General features: G+C 36.8%; 1 protein-coding gene across 1 annotated transcript in view; it reads right to left on the bottom strand.

Annotated features, from left to right (window-relative positions):
- Nucleotides 1-14,082, bottom strand: part of EFCAB13 (EF-hand calcium binding domain 13) — a 112,836-nt gene that overhangs the window by 80,730 nt on the left and 18,024 nt on the right. The window contains 3 exon segments of the mRNA XM_057535190.1: nt 3,531-3,602; nt 6,243-6,386; nt 13,672-13,746. Of these exon segments, the coding sequence (XP_057391173.1) occupies nt 3,531-3,602; nt 6,243-6,386; nt 13,672-13,746 (291 nt within the window).

The following is a 14,082-nucleotide window of genomic DNA, read 5'->3' as shown; positions in this document are numbered from 1 at the left end:
CGCCTGTGAAGCCATCTGGTCCTGGGCTTTTGTTTGTTGGAAGATTCTTAATCACAGTTTCAATTTCAGTGCTTGTGATTGGTCTGTTTCTATTTTCTATTTCTTCCTGGTTCAGTCTCGGAAGGTTGTGCATTTCGAAGAATTTGTCCATTTCTTCCAGGTTGTCCATTTTATTGGCATACAGTTGCTTGTAGTAATCTCTCATGGTCCTTTGTATTTCTGCAGTGGCAGTTGTTACTTCTCCTTTTTCATTTCAAATTCTGTTGATTTGAGTCTTTCTCCTTTTTTTTTTTTTTTTTTGATGAGTCTGGCTAATGGTTTATCAATTTTGTTTATCTTCTCAAAGAACCAGCTTTTAGTTTTATTGATTTTTGCTATTGCTTCCTTCATTTCTTTTTCATTTATTTCTGATATGATTTTTATGATTTCTTTCCTTCTACTAGCTTTGGGGTTTTTCTGTTCTACTTTCTCTAATTGCTTTAGGTGTAAGGTTAGGTTGTTTATTTGAGATGCTTCTTGTTTCTTGAGGTAAGATTGTATTGCTCTAAACTTCCCTCTTAGAACTGCTTTTGCTGCATCCCATAGGTTTTGGGTCGTCATGTTTTCATCTTCATTTGTTTCTAGGTATTTTTTGATTTCCTCTTTGATTTCTTCAGTGATCTCTTGGTTATTTAGTGTGCATTGTTTAGCCTCCATGTGTTTGTATTTTTTTACAGATTTTTCCTTTAACTGATACCTAGATTCATAGCTTTGTGGTCAGAAAAGATATTTGATACAATTTCAATTTTCTTAAATTTACCAAGGCTTGATTTGTGACCCAAGATATGATCTCTCCTGGAGAATGTTCCATGAGCACTTGAGAAGAAAGTGTATCCTGTTGTTTTGGACAGAATGTCCTATAAATATCAATTAAGTCCCTCTTGTTTAATGTGTCATTTAAAGCTTGTGTTTCCTTATTTATTTTCATTTTGGATGATCTGTCCATTGGTGAAAGTGGAGTGTTAAAGTCCCTTACTACTATTGTGTTATGGTTAATTTCCCCTTTTATGGCTGTAGCATTTGCCTTATGTATTGAGATGCTCCTATGTTGGGTGCATAAATATTTACAATTGTTATATCTTCTTCTTGGATTGATCCTTTGATCATTATGTAGTGTCCTTCTTTGTCTCTTGTAATAGTCTTTACTTTAAAGTCTATTTTATCTGATATGAGTATTGCTACTCCAGCTTTCTTTTGATTTCCATTTGCATGGAATATCTCTTTCCATCCCCTCACTTTCAGTCTGTATGTGTCCCTAGGTCTGAAGTGGGTCTCTTGTAGACAGCATATATATGGGTCTTGTTTTTGTATCCATTCAGCCAGTCTATGTCTTTTGGTTGAAGCATTTAATCCATTTACATTTAAGGTAATTATTGATATGTTTGTTCCTATTACCATTTTCTTAATTGTTTTGGGTTTGTTATTGTAGGTCCTTTCCTTCCCTTGTGTTTCCTGCCTAGAGAAGTTCCTTTAGCATTTGTTGTAAAGCTGGTTTGGTGGTGCTGAATTCTCTTAGCTTTTGCTTGTCTGTAAAGGTTTTAATTTCTCCATCGAATCTGAATGAGATCCTTGCTGGGTAGAGTAATCTTGGTTGTAGGTTTTTCCCTTTCATCACTTTAAATATGTCCTGCCACTCCCTTCTGGCTTGCAGAGTTTCTGCTGAAAGATCAGCTGTTAACCTTATGGGGATTCTCTTGTATGTTATTTGTTGCTTTTCCCTTACTGCTTTTAATATTTTTTCTTTGTATTTAATTTTTGATAATTTGATTAGTATGTGTCTTGACGTGTTTCTCCTCGGATTTTCCTGCATGGGACTCTCTGCACTTCCTGGACTTGATTGACTATTTCCCTTCCCATATTAAGGAAGTTTTCCACTATAATCTCTTCAAATATTTTCTCAGTCCCTTTCTTTTTCTCTTCGTCTTCTGGGACCCCTATATTTCGAATGTTGGTGTGTTTAATGTTGTCCCAGAGGTCTCTGAGACTGTCCTCAATTCTTTTCATTCTTTTTTCTTTACTCTGCTTGTAGTAGTTATTTCCACTATTTTATCTTCCAGGTCACTTATCCGTTCTTCTGCCTCAGTTATTCTGCTATTGATTCCTTCTAGAGAATTTTAAATTTCATTTATTTTGCTGTTCATCATTGTTTGTTTACTCTTTAGTTCTTCTAGGTCCTTGTTAAACGTTTTCTTGTATTTTCTCCATTCTATTTCCAAGATTTTGGATCATCTTTACTATCATTACTCTGAATTCTTTTTCAGGTAGATGGCTTATTTCTTCTTCATTTGTTTGGTCTGGTGGGTTTTTACTTTGCTCCTTCATCTGCTATGTGTTTCTGTCTTCTCATTTTGCTTTACTGTGTTTGGGGTCTCCTTTTCGCAGGCTGCAGGTTCATAGTTCCCGTTGTTTTTGGTGTCTGCCCCCAGTGGGTAAGGTTGGTTCAGTAGGTTATGTAGGCTTCCTGGTGGAGGGGACTGGTGCCTGTGTTCCGGTGGATGAGGCTGGATCTTGTCTTTTTGGTGGGCAGAGCCACATCCGGTGGTGTGTTTTGGGGTGTCTGTGAACTTATTAAGATTTTAGGCAGCCTCTCTGCTAATGCGTGGGGTTGTGTTCCTGTCCTGCTAGTTGTTTGGCATGGGGTGTCCAGACTGGAGCTTGCTGGTTGTTGAGTGAAGCTGGGTCTTAGTGTCGAGATGGAGATCTCTGGGAGAGCTCTCGCTGATTGATATTATGTGGGGTCAGGACATCTCTGGTGGTCCAATGTCCTCAACTCAGCTCTCCCACCTCAGAGGCTCAGGCCTGACGCCTGGCCAGAGCACCAAGACCCTGTCAGCCGCACGGCTTTACTATGTGGGATGCACTCTAAGAGTTTCTATCCTGTTTTCTTTTAATGCTTGGTCATGACCCTCTAAATCAATTTCACGACTCCACAGTTTGAAAAACACCAATCTCGAGGCTGCTTTTCTTGTAGCAAGCTTTAGAACTATATAATTCTTAAAATTATGTACATAGATAATCTTGACTGAATGATATTTGGACAAATGAGAGAAAGAGTAAGGAGTGACATGATGTGCAATAGGAAAAGATCAAAAACAATGCACTTAATGAAGAAAAACTAAACTTAATAATGAGTGATAGAGAAAAACATACTAAAATTTTTTTAAAAGCCAAGGTCAGGATGTCAGAATGACCTGCAAATGCAAATTAAATATTATCTTTTTATAGTATTACTATTTTGTTTTAAAGTTGACTATGTTGCAAAATATTAAGGGAAAGATAAAAGTAGCAAAATTATGAGACAGTCATATTATATAATCAATATTAATTAGGTATATTCAGGGTATTATATTAAATTTTATCTCTCTGATTTAAGAGAGTAAAGGGTTCAGAGAAGGCTTTCAAAACCCATATGATAAAACCCATAAATTATTACTTATTAAAGACAGTTTATTTATAAACAAAACTTGCTATAGCAATAAGAGATCACTTACAAACATCCTCATACTGTTGCTGTAATTCAGCCAAAGTAAATATAATATCCCCAATATCCACCATTTGGTTACCCATAATAGAAAAAATAAGTTTAGATACTGTATTTCCTTTTGAACACAAATACAACTGCCATCCTGTTCTAAAATTAAAACACCACATAAATATGTGGAAGTAGGAATAGAGGGCCAGCTATTATGGGCTTTGAACAATATCTGGAATTGTGAAGTAATACTTCAGTACACACTGAAACATAAGACTTCATGAATATGAGAAGATGAAGAAATCTTGCTCCCCATGACGGGGGGAGGTAGAATAACAGGTAAGAATTATTAATTCTTTCAAAATGTTTCAGCAGCTAATATGTGCCATATGCACTGTGCTACATACTGAGGATATAATATTGAGCAAAAGTAGACATGATATCTGCTCTCCTGCTGCTTAGTCTTTTTTTTTAAATTTTATTTATTTAATTTTGGCTGTGTTGGGTCTTTGTTTCTGTGCGAGGGCTTTCTCTAGTTGCGGCGAGTGGGGGCCACTCTTCATCGCGGTGTGCGGGCCTCTCACTGTCGCGGCCTCTCTTGTTGCAGAGCACAGGCTCCAGACGCGCAGGCTCAGTAGTTGTGGCTCACGGGCCCAGTTGCCCTGCGGCATGTGGGATCTTCCCAGACCAGGGCTCGAACCCGTGTCCCCTGCATTGGCAGGCAGATTCTCAACCACTGCGCCACCAGGGAAGCCCTTTTTTTTTTTTTTAAGTTATTTATTTATTTTTGGCTGTGTTGGGTCCTCGTTTCTGTGCAAGGGCTTTCTCCAGTTGCGGCGAGTGGGGGCCACTCTTCATCGCAGTGCGTGGGTCTCTCACTGTCGTGGCCTCTCCCGTTGTGGAGCACAGTCTCCAGATGCACAGGCTCAGTAGTTGTGGCTCACGGGCTTAGTTGCTCTGCGGCATGTGGGATCTTCCCAGACCAGGGCTCAAACCCGTGTCCCCTGCATTGGCAGGCAGATTCTTAACAACTGCACCACCAGGGAAGCCCTGCTTAGTCTTAATTGAGATACAAACCTTAATCAAACCATTAAAAATACAAATTGCTACTGTGATTAATGCTGTGAAAGTGTACAATATGAGAATATGACCTAGTCAGAGAGGTCAGGGAAACATCCCTAAAGAACAGAGTTTAGTTTAGATTTAAAGTATAAGTAGGAATAACTAGGAAGAGAGGAATGTTCCAGGAAAAGAAAAGAACATGTGTAATGGCTATGGCAGGAGGAGAATGCTATGTAGTTGAAACTCTAAGAAGGCACAGAGAGTAAGGGAGAATGTGGTCTGAGATAAAGCAGAAGATCTGAAGATAAAAGTTGAAGATCTGAAGATAAAGCTGAAGTAAAGGCCAGACTTTGCAAGGCCTTGTACATCAAAGAGTTCTTTATCCCAAGAGGTATTAGATTTTATGCACTGAGGGTAATGTGATCAGATGTTTGTTTTGAAAAGATCATTCTGGCTACAGTGTGAAGGGGGATAAGACTGTATATGGGTAGACTTGTTAGAATATCGGTAGATTTGTTAGAATATGGGTAGACTTCCAATTGTCCTAAGCAAAGATTATGGTAATTTAGGTTAAGGTAGTAATGCTGGAAAACAGGAAGAGTGAAGAGATATCTAGGAGTTTAAAATAATAGTAGTTCATAATGATTTCACGAGGAGAACAGAGATAACGCAGCTGTCAAGGATGATTCTTAGGTTTCTGCTTCACATTTCTTGAGCCTGTTCTAGGTGCCAAACAATGATAAATTTTTATATCTAAGTCCTACAATAATCCTATTAAATTAGTATTATTTGTCTAATCTACCTCCCCAAATAAAGTGGGAGACCTGGAAGCCCAGACCAGAATTCCATAAGCCAAAAAGCAAGGCACTACAGCAGTTTCAGATATGATTTCTGTTGCTCCTGGTACAGCATGTCCTAAAGGCTATTTAATAACATGGCTTGAGGTTAGTCTTTAAAATCCCTATTTATAGACATCTTCATGCTCCAGTACATATCTCTCCACTTATGTTTATCACCCCGAGCCCACCATAAAAATTACCTAGTAAAACTGCATGCAGCCTGGTTCTATCTCCAGACCACACTTCAGCAACCAAAGACCCACTATAAAGCCACCACTACCAAATGACAAAAACCAGTAGAAGCCCACTGGAAAGGATACCATGTCTGATTATTTTCCTGCCAATAAATCAAGCAATCACTTAGGACATCCCTGGTCACATGTAAACATCAATACAAAACATCTGCTAAATATATTATACTGTTTAAAGAGAGTATAACTGAATAGCATAGGAAGATTTTGTAATCAAAGCTACAAAATGAAGCTGAAAATTCAAGAAATTTAGGTCTCCTAAGTTGCATAGCCCATGCTCTTGACACTATAGAAACTACCTCTCCACAGAGATAAGAAATGACTATTGGAAAAGAGAGATAAGGTTGAAAAGAAAAAATTCCATTTTTCTCTTATAATTTTACCAAACATACTAAAATATAACACATTTGAGAAACTTCTCACTTAATTTTTCTAGATTATCTTTTACCATAGACACCAGTAAGCAGTGTCAATGGCATAAGGCAAGAATCAAGAAGGAAAAGAAGAAGAAGCAAAGGATGAATCGGAAAAATTGGTAGCCAAGAAAGATACATGTACATATCAATTCAAATAACTCACTGTCAATACTAGCATGCTTTATCACTTCCTGAAAAGTTTCAGGGATTACAGGGATAGCCATGCTATCCAAAACGTCACCCACTTCAGAAGTTGAAACTCGACCACCTTTTATCCTACAGAAAATCTTCAAGGCTTTCTGAAATGCTGCAAAAATACAACAAACAAGGAAATTATTGTACCATGAGAATCAATAGCTTTTCTTGGAGGAGCTGATTTTGACCAGGGAAAAATAAATTTAGGGTTTTCTAAAAATTTCCCTGCAAGTAGGCATTTGCCCAATTCTGGCCATATTCCTAGTATAAAATCTAGCTTTTGCTATTATACTACTAAAATAATATTAATAATAATAGCTGGTTTTTATTGAATGCTGTTTATGCGCCAGACACTGTGCTAAAAGTTATGGGCTATATAATTCCATTACCACAATTGGCCTACAAAATAAAAATGATCATTATCCCTACATTACAGATAAGAAAACTAAGGCTTAGAAGGTCCCTTTTTAAACTGTTTTTAATTGAAGTGTAGTTGATTTACAATGTTGTGGCAATCTCTGCTGTACAGCAAAGTGACTCAGTTATACACATAGAGACATTCTTTTTATTTATATTCTTTTCCATTACGGTTTATCCCAGGAGATTGGATATAGTTCCCTGTGCTATACAGTAGGACCTTGCTGTTTATCCATTCTAAATGTAACAGTTTGCAACTACCAACCCCAAACTCACAGTCCAACCCTCTCCCTCCCCTGCTCCACCTTGGCAACCACAAGTCTGATCTCTATGTCTGTGCGTCTGTTTTTGTTTTGTAGATAGGTTCATTTGTGCCATATTTTAGTCCACATATAAGTGATATCATATGGTATTGGTCTTTCTCTTTCTGACTTACTTCACTTAGTATGATCATCTCTAGTTGCATCCATGTTGCTGCAAATGGCATTATTTTGTTCTTTTTTATGGCTAAGTAGTATTCCATTGTATATATGTACCACATCTTCTTTATCCATTCATCTGTCGATGGACATTTGTTTCCATGTTTTGGCTATTGTGAATAGTGCTGCTATGAACAAAGGAGTGCATGTATCTTTTCGAATTACAGTTTTATCTGGGTATATGCCCAGGAGTGGGATTGCTGAATCATATGGTAATTCTATTTTTAGTTTTCTGGGAACCTCCATACAGTTTTCCATAGTGGCTGCACCAACTTACATTCCCACCAACAGTATAGGAGGGTTCCCTTTTCTCCACACCCTCTCCAGCATTTGTTATTTATAGATTTTTTAACGACGGCCATTCTGGTTGGTGTGAGGTGGTTATCTCATTGTAGTTTTTATTTGCATTTCTCTAATAAGTAGTGATGTTGAGCATCTTTTCATGTGCCTACTGGCCAACTGTATGTCTTCTTTGGAGAAATGTCTATTAAGGTCTTCTGCCCATTCCTTGACTGGGATGTTTGCCCTCTTGTTGTTAAGTTGTATGAGCTGTCTGTATATTTTGGAGACTAAGCCCCTGTCAGTCACATTACTTGCAAATATTTTCTCCCATTCCATAGTTTGTCTTTCGGGTTTTTTCTTTTTTAATCATTTCCTTTACTGTGCAAAAGCCTGTAAGTTTGATTAGATCCCATTTGTTCATTTTGTTTTTATTTCTATTGCCATGTGAGACTGACCGAAGAAAACATTGGTATGATTTATGTCAGAGAATGTTTTGCCTATGTTCTCTTCTAGTTTTATGGTGTCATGTCTTATGTTTAAGTCTTTAAGCCATTTTGAGTTTATTTTTGTGCATGGTGTGAGGGTGTGTTCTAACTTCATTGATTTACATGCAGCTGTCCAACTTTCCCAGCACCACTTGCTGAAGAGACTATCTTTTTCCCATTTTATATTCTTGCCTCCTTTGTCAAAGATTAACTGACCGTAGGTGTGTGGATTTATTTCTGGGCTCTCTATTCTGTTCCATTGACCCAGGTGTCTGTTTTTGTAACAATACCACACTGTTTTGATTACTGTAGCTTTGGAGTATTGTCTGAAGTCTGGGAGAGTTATGCCTCCTGCTTTCCCCCCCCCCCCTCAGGATTGCTTTGGCAATTCTGGGTCTTTTGTAGTTCCATATACATTTTTGGATTATTTGTTCTAGTTCTGTGAAAAAGGTCATGGGTAATTTGATAGGGATAGCATTAAATCTGTAGATTGCTTTGGGTAGTACTGCCATTTTAACAATGTTAATTCTTCCAACCCAAGAGCATGGGATAGCTTTCCATTTCTTTGAAACCTCTTTAATTTCCTTTATTAATGTTTTATGGTTCTCAGCATATAAGTCTTTCACCTCCTTGGTCAGGCTATTCATAGGTTTTTTTTTTTTTTGGTGCAATTTTAAAAGGTACTGTTTTTTTACATTCCCTTTCTGACATTTCATTGTTAGCGTAAAGAAATGCAACTGATTTCTGAATGTTAATCTTGTATCCTACTACTTTGCTGAATTCCTTTATTAGATCTAGTAGTTTTTGTGTGGAGTCAATAGGGTTTTCTATATATAGTATCATGTTATTTGCATATGGTGACAATTTTACCTCTTCCCTTCCAATTTGGATGCCTTTTATTTCTTTTTCTTGCCTGACTGCTGTGGCTAGGACTTCTAATACTATGTTGAATAGAACTGGTGAGAGTGGGCATTCTTGTCTTGTTCCAGATTTTAGGAGGAAGGGTTTCAGCTTTTCACCACTGAGTATTATATTGGCTGTAGGTTTGTCATAAATAGCTTTTATTATGTTAAGGTATGTTCCCTGGATACCCATTTTGGTAAGAGTTTTTATCATGAGTGGATGTTGAATTCTGTCAAATGCTTTTTCTGCATCTACTGAGATGATCATGTGATTTTTGACTTTTATTTTGTTAATGTGTTTTATTACCTTGATTGATTTGCATACATTGAACCAGCCTCAGGAACTTGGGATGAATCCCACTTGGTTGTGGTATGATCTTTTTTATGTGTTGTTGTTTTTTTTTTCCTAATATTTTATTGAGAATTTTTGCATCTGTATTCATCAAATATATTGGCCTGTAATTTTCTTTTTTGGTGGTATCTTTGGTTTTGGTATCAGGGTGATTGTGGTTTCATAGAATGTCTTTGGGAGTGTTCCCTCCTCTTCAATCTTTTGGAAGAGTTTGAGAAGAATCATATAATTTCTTCTTTGTATGTTTGGTAGAACTCGCCTGTGAAGCCATCTGATGCTGGACTTTTGTTTGTAAGGAGTTTTTTTTTAAATCACAGATTCTATTTCACTTCCAGTGATCGGTCTGTTCAAGTTATCTATTAGAAAGTCCCTTTTGATTACACAGCTAGCAAATAGAAAAGCCAGAATTCTAATCTATTCCAGAATGTTTGCTCTTAATCATTATACTATGCTCACCTCTTAGTTAAAACTTTTAGCTATAACAATTTCTTACCACTTGTATAATCTACAATAGCAGGGAAGCTTAATCCAAAATTGGGGGCAGTTATTAATTACTTTAAAATGTAATTTAGGAAAGATACTGTAAAAGAAAGAAGAATGGTGTAGATACAAAATTTCTCTTCAGATTTTTAATATACTACAAAGAATCTGGCAATGATTTAACCACTATTAAAAGGTTTCCTATTTATCCATATAAACTTCATGTTTATGCTAACAGTCCTTTATATCATAAGTGAACTGGGAAGAACATGGTTAAAAGAAAACATTCATAATAATGAAGATAATTCCCCCCCAAAAGAAGTCTTCCTTAAAACCTAAAGATATCTGTGTCCAAATGCTACATTTAAGTGTTCCTCAGACCACTGTATCCCTAATTTACTTTGATAAGGAAACACAATTCAAATAATTAATTTCAGAGTGCAAATCACTTGTTAGTCAGGCTAGATTTTCCTGGAATTCAGGATATAGTAAACATAATGATCCACAAGTCCTTAGATAAGCACAACCAAGGGGAAGAACTGGACACTATTTATTCATTCAACTAGCAGTTATTAATCAAGTGAGCAAAAGTTGCAGAGGAAAGACCTCTGAGAATCCTTTCCTCTACAAAACAATGAGAACACTGGCAAAAATCGTCAAAATCAACTTTCTTCAAAACTCTGGAAATCAACCAAAGGCTTACAAGGAATGTTTTTTCAAGAAAAATGGCTTAAGAACACTAAGCTTTGTGGCCTCTTAACTTGCCATATTCCCACCTCCCCATCAGGAGCTTCCAGGAGCCCTGAAAAAACAAGAGCCTAAAATCACAAAGAAAACCAGCAGTCTGAAATCCAGTGGAGAAGAATGAGGTTGGAACTTCTTCAAAGCCCCATTCCCTGAGAACTATTATTATTAGACCTGTCTGGTGGTTCCCTGGAAGACCCTACTTGCAAAGCTGTTCTTATATAACATGACTCAAAGCTTGCCCAGTGCAAACAGCCTTTTCCCTGGGAGAATTCATTAAAAACAATCAGAGACAATTGTTTAACATTACAACTGCCAGAAGTGGTAGATAACAGAGCAAACAGTAGGCTAACAAACAAGATTAAAAGGAAAATCTGGGAAATGAAATTTTCATAGGGGGCTTTGAAAATCTCCAACATATTCTTGGGAATCTAGATAGCCACACACAAGGGCAAGGATGTAAAGACGCTCAGGAAATACTTGAGAAGGTCCTATACCCTCACCACTGTCTTACCTTAAGGATACACATAAGAAGGAAGTGAAGACTAAGGCAGAGTTGAAAAAACTATCTGGTTAGGTGTTGAAGTCATGTCCCAATGCACACACTGTTTCTCCTCTGCCTAATAATTTATAACTCATTTTGCCTTACAAAGGTATGATAAAGACACATGCACACATATAAATATAAAATATAACATCAAATAAATATATATAATATAAAAATAAAAGAAAAGTTACAATCACTGTGGAATTGTTTACAATAGTAAGACAATTAAAACGAATTAAATATTCAACAATATGGGATTAAATAAATTATAGTATATCTACATTTTTCAGATACCATGTAGCTATTAAAAAGTAAAAGGCTGGGGACTTCCCTGGTGGTGCAGTGGTTAAGAATCCACCTGCAAATGCAGGGGACATGGGTTTGATCCCTGGTCCAGGAAGATCCCACATGCCGTGGAGCAACTAAGCCCGTGCACCACAGCTACTGAGCCTGCGCTCTAGAGCCCGCAAGCCACAACTACTGAGACTGCATGCCGCAACTACTGAAACCCGTGCACCTAGAGCCCGTGCTCCACGACAAGAGAAGCCACCACAATGAGAAGCCCACGCACCGCAACGAAGAGTAGCCCTCACTCACTGCAACTAGAGAAAGCCCATGCACAGCAACGAAGACCCAACAGAACCAAAAATTAATTAATTAATTAATTAATTTAAAAAAAAAAGTAAAAGGCTGACCTATATCTACTGACATCGAACTTTCCAAGACGTATTACTTAGTTTAAAAAAAATACTAAAAAATAATGTATATAGTATGATCCTTTTCTCTTAAAGTATAAGATATTTCTATTTTTTCCATTTTTGGAGGGTCTCTTGATTCCTAACTGTATGCTTGGTCTTTTTACTAGCCTCTGTGAGATATAGGTCCTCTGCCTAAAAATCGATAACTTATTTCATCTTATGAAACATATATATATTCACAATTGCATATAAAAATGATTCTAAGGTCAACATTAAACTATAAAAATCTAGGAGGAATTAAAGAGTGTCTTCCACATCTTCATACACTTAAATATTGCTTGGATATTTTATAAAAATAACATATTCAAGAATTACGTGTATTGCTTTAAAAGGAAAAATAAAGAAACCTGGGACTTCCTGATTGGTCTCAGAACACATGGCCATGAACAGAAATAAGGTCAAAATAGGAAACCAGGAGTTGAAAAACCAAGGAATGGAAGAGAGAAAATAAGCTGGTTCAGCAAGTAGGCAGTACTTAGGAGTCCAAGCAAACATATAAATCTATAGTCAGGAAAAAGCTGTAAGTCAAAAACCAAGTAGATAAAGGAGAATCCCAGTGTCACAGGAGTTAATCAAAATGCCAAGTAGGAAGTAAGGAATTAAAAAAGGAAAAGCAAACCAAGCATCATATCTATATTGTTCATTGCTGCATATGGTAGGCATTTAATAACATTTATTACATTAATGAATAAGTAAACATTAAAGAGTTTTTCTTGCCTCTTGTTTGCTTATTCAGGAATATTGACTATCACATTCATATATCCTTGATTCTAAGAAAATATAGTCTGGTTGACAATAAATATATATAATCCCAAGGACTGAACATAGGAACTTGATCTTGCCTAATGGAAAAACCAACGAACTGCTAAAATTAGATCATGAACACTAGAGATCTCGGATTTTTGGAAGCACTATTTCTATCTTTAACATGAATAGTCCCTCCAACCACTTTCTTTACAACTTATATGTAGTGTAAACTAAAAGTTACTAGGAGACCCTTCAGCATCTGAAATTTTTAGGGAGAAATTCAAGCAGACTCTAGACAGTGAAAAAAGTACTGTTAAGGGTAGAGAAGAAAACAGATGTGAGTTTTCAATAGAGGAAAAAAAAACATGAACAAAGGCATGGAAGTAAGAATGAAATTGGCATATATGGAGATTTATGATTCACTGGAGCTTGGGGTTCTTGCCTGGGAAAGATTTATGGAGAAAGGAGGAGCAGCAAGCAAAATTATGAAGAAGTGAGGACGTCAAGCATAAGAGTTTGGACTAAGAAGAGCAGCTAAATTTTTGAGATAATGACATGACAAAAACTTTGTTTTAAGAAAATTGGTCTATCAATTGTGTAAAGGAAAAAGTGGAGATTGAAGATAGAAAATTAGGACAGGACTTCCTTGGTGGCGCAGTGGTTAAGAATCCGCCTGCCAATGCAGGGGACATGGGTTCAAGCCCTGGTCCGGGAAGATCCCACATGCTGTGGAGCAACTAAGCCCGTGTGCCACAACTACTGAGCCCGCACTCTAGAGACTGTGAACCACAACTACTGAGCCTGCGTGTCACAACTACTGAAGCCCGCGCACCTACAGCCCATGCTCCACAACAAGAGAAGCCATCGCAAGAAGCCTGCACACCACAACGAAGAGTAGCCCCTGCTTACTACGACTACAGCAAGCTTGCATGCAGCAATGAAGACCCAACACAGCCATAAATAAACAAATAAATAAATTCATTTAAAAAGAAACAAAAGAAAATTAGGATAACATGGCAGTGATCCAGGTTTTTTAGTGCTTTTTATAGAATAACTCATGTCTAATTTTTCTCAACCTAGACTACTGGGGCAAAAAGGAGTTAAGAGATTCTGAAAAAGAGTAAATTCATATAACCACCCCACCCTAAAATCAGTTACTATCAAAATCATTCTCTTCTATAATTTTGAAGAAACATCTTTTTACCTGGATCCTGAGAGACCAAATAACAAACTTCATTCACAGCCTTAAGGTAATCTGAAAAATCCATCATTCCATTAACTATAAGAATGATTGAGAAACAGAAAGAAAAAAACTGCATTAGCAAACTTATCAGCAAACTCACTAAGAATATAAAAGGGCAAACTAAAAATGTAACTAGAATTAACTGATATTAGAACACTATAGTCTATACTACAAAAGCAGTCAAGGTTAACATTAAATATAGAATGTAAAAAGAAAACTTATCAGAAAATATTTACATATCATAATTATGTAGTAAATAGTGCTGCAGCAATAATAAGAATGATATATAGACTAGAACTGGAGATATTACACTTCTGTTTGCTCAAGGCTCTAATTTTTATATTTGTAATTAGGTGCAAAAAATACATGCAA

This window comes from Balaenoptera acutorostrata, chromosome 20 (genome assembly GCF_949987535.1).
Source record: "Balaenoptera acutorostrata chromosome 20, mBalAcu1.1, whole genome shotgun sequence".
In the NCBI taxonomy this organism is placed as follows: domain Eukaryota; kingdom Metazoa; phylum Chordata; class Mammalia; order Artiodactyla; family Balaenopteridae; genus Balaenoptera; species Balaenoptera acutorostrata.
This window is presented reverse-complemented; position numbering and strand designations above follow the sequence as displayed.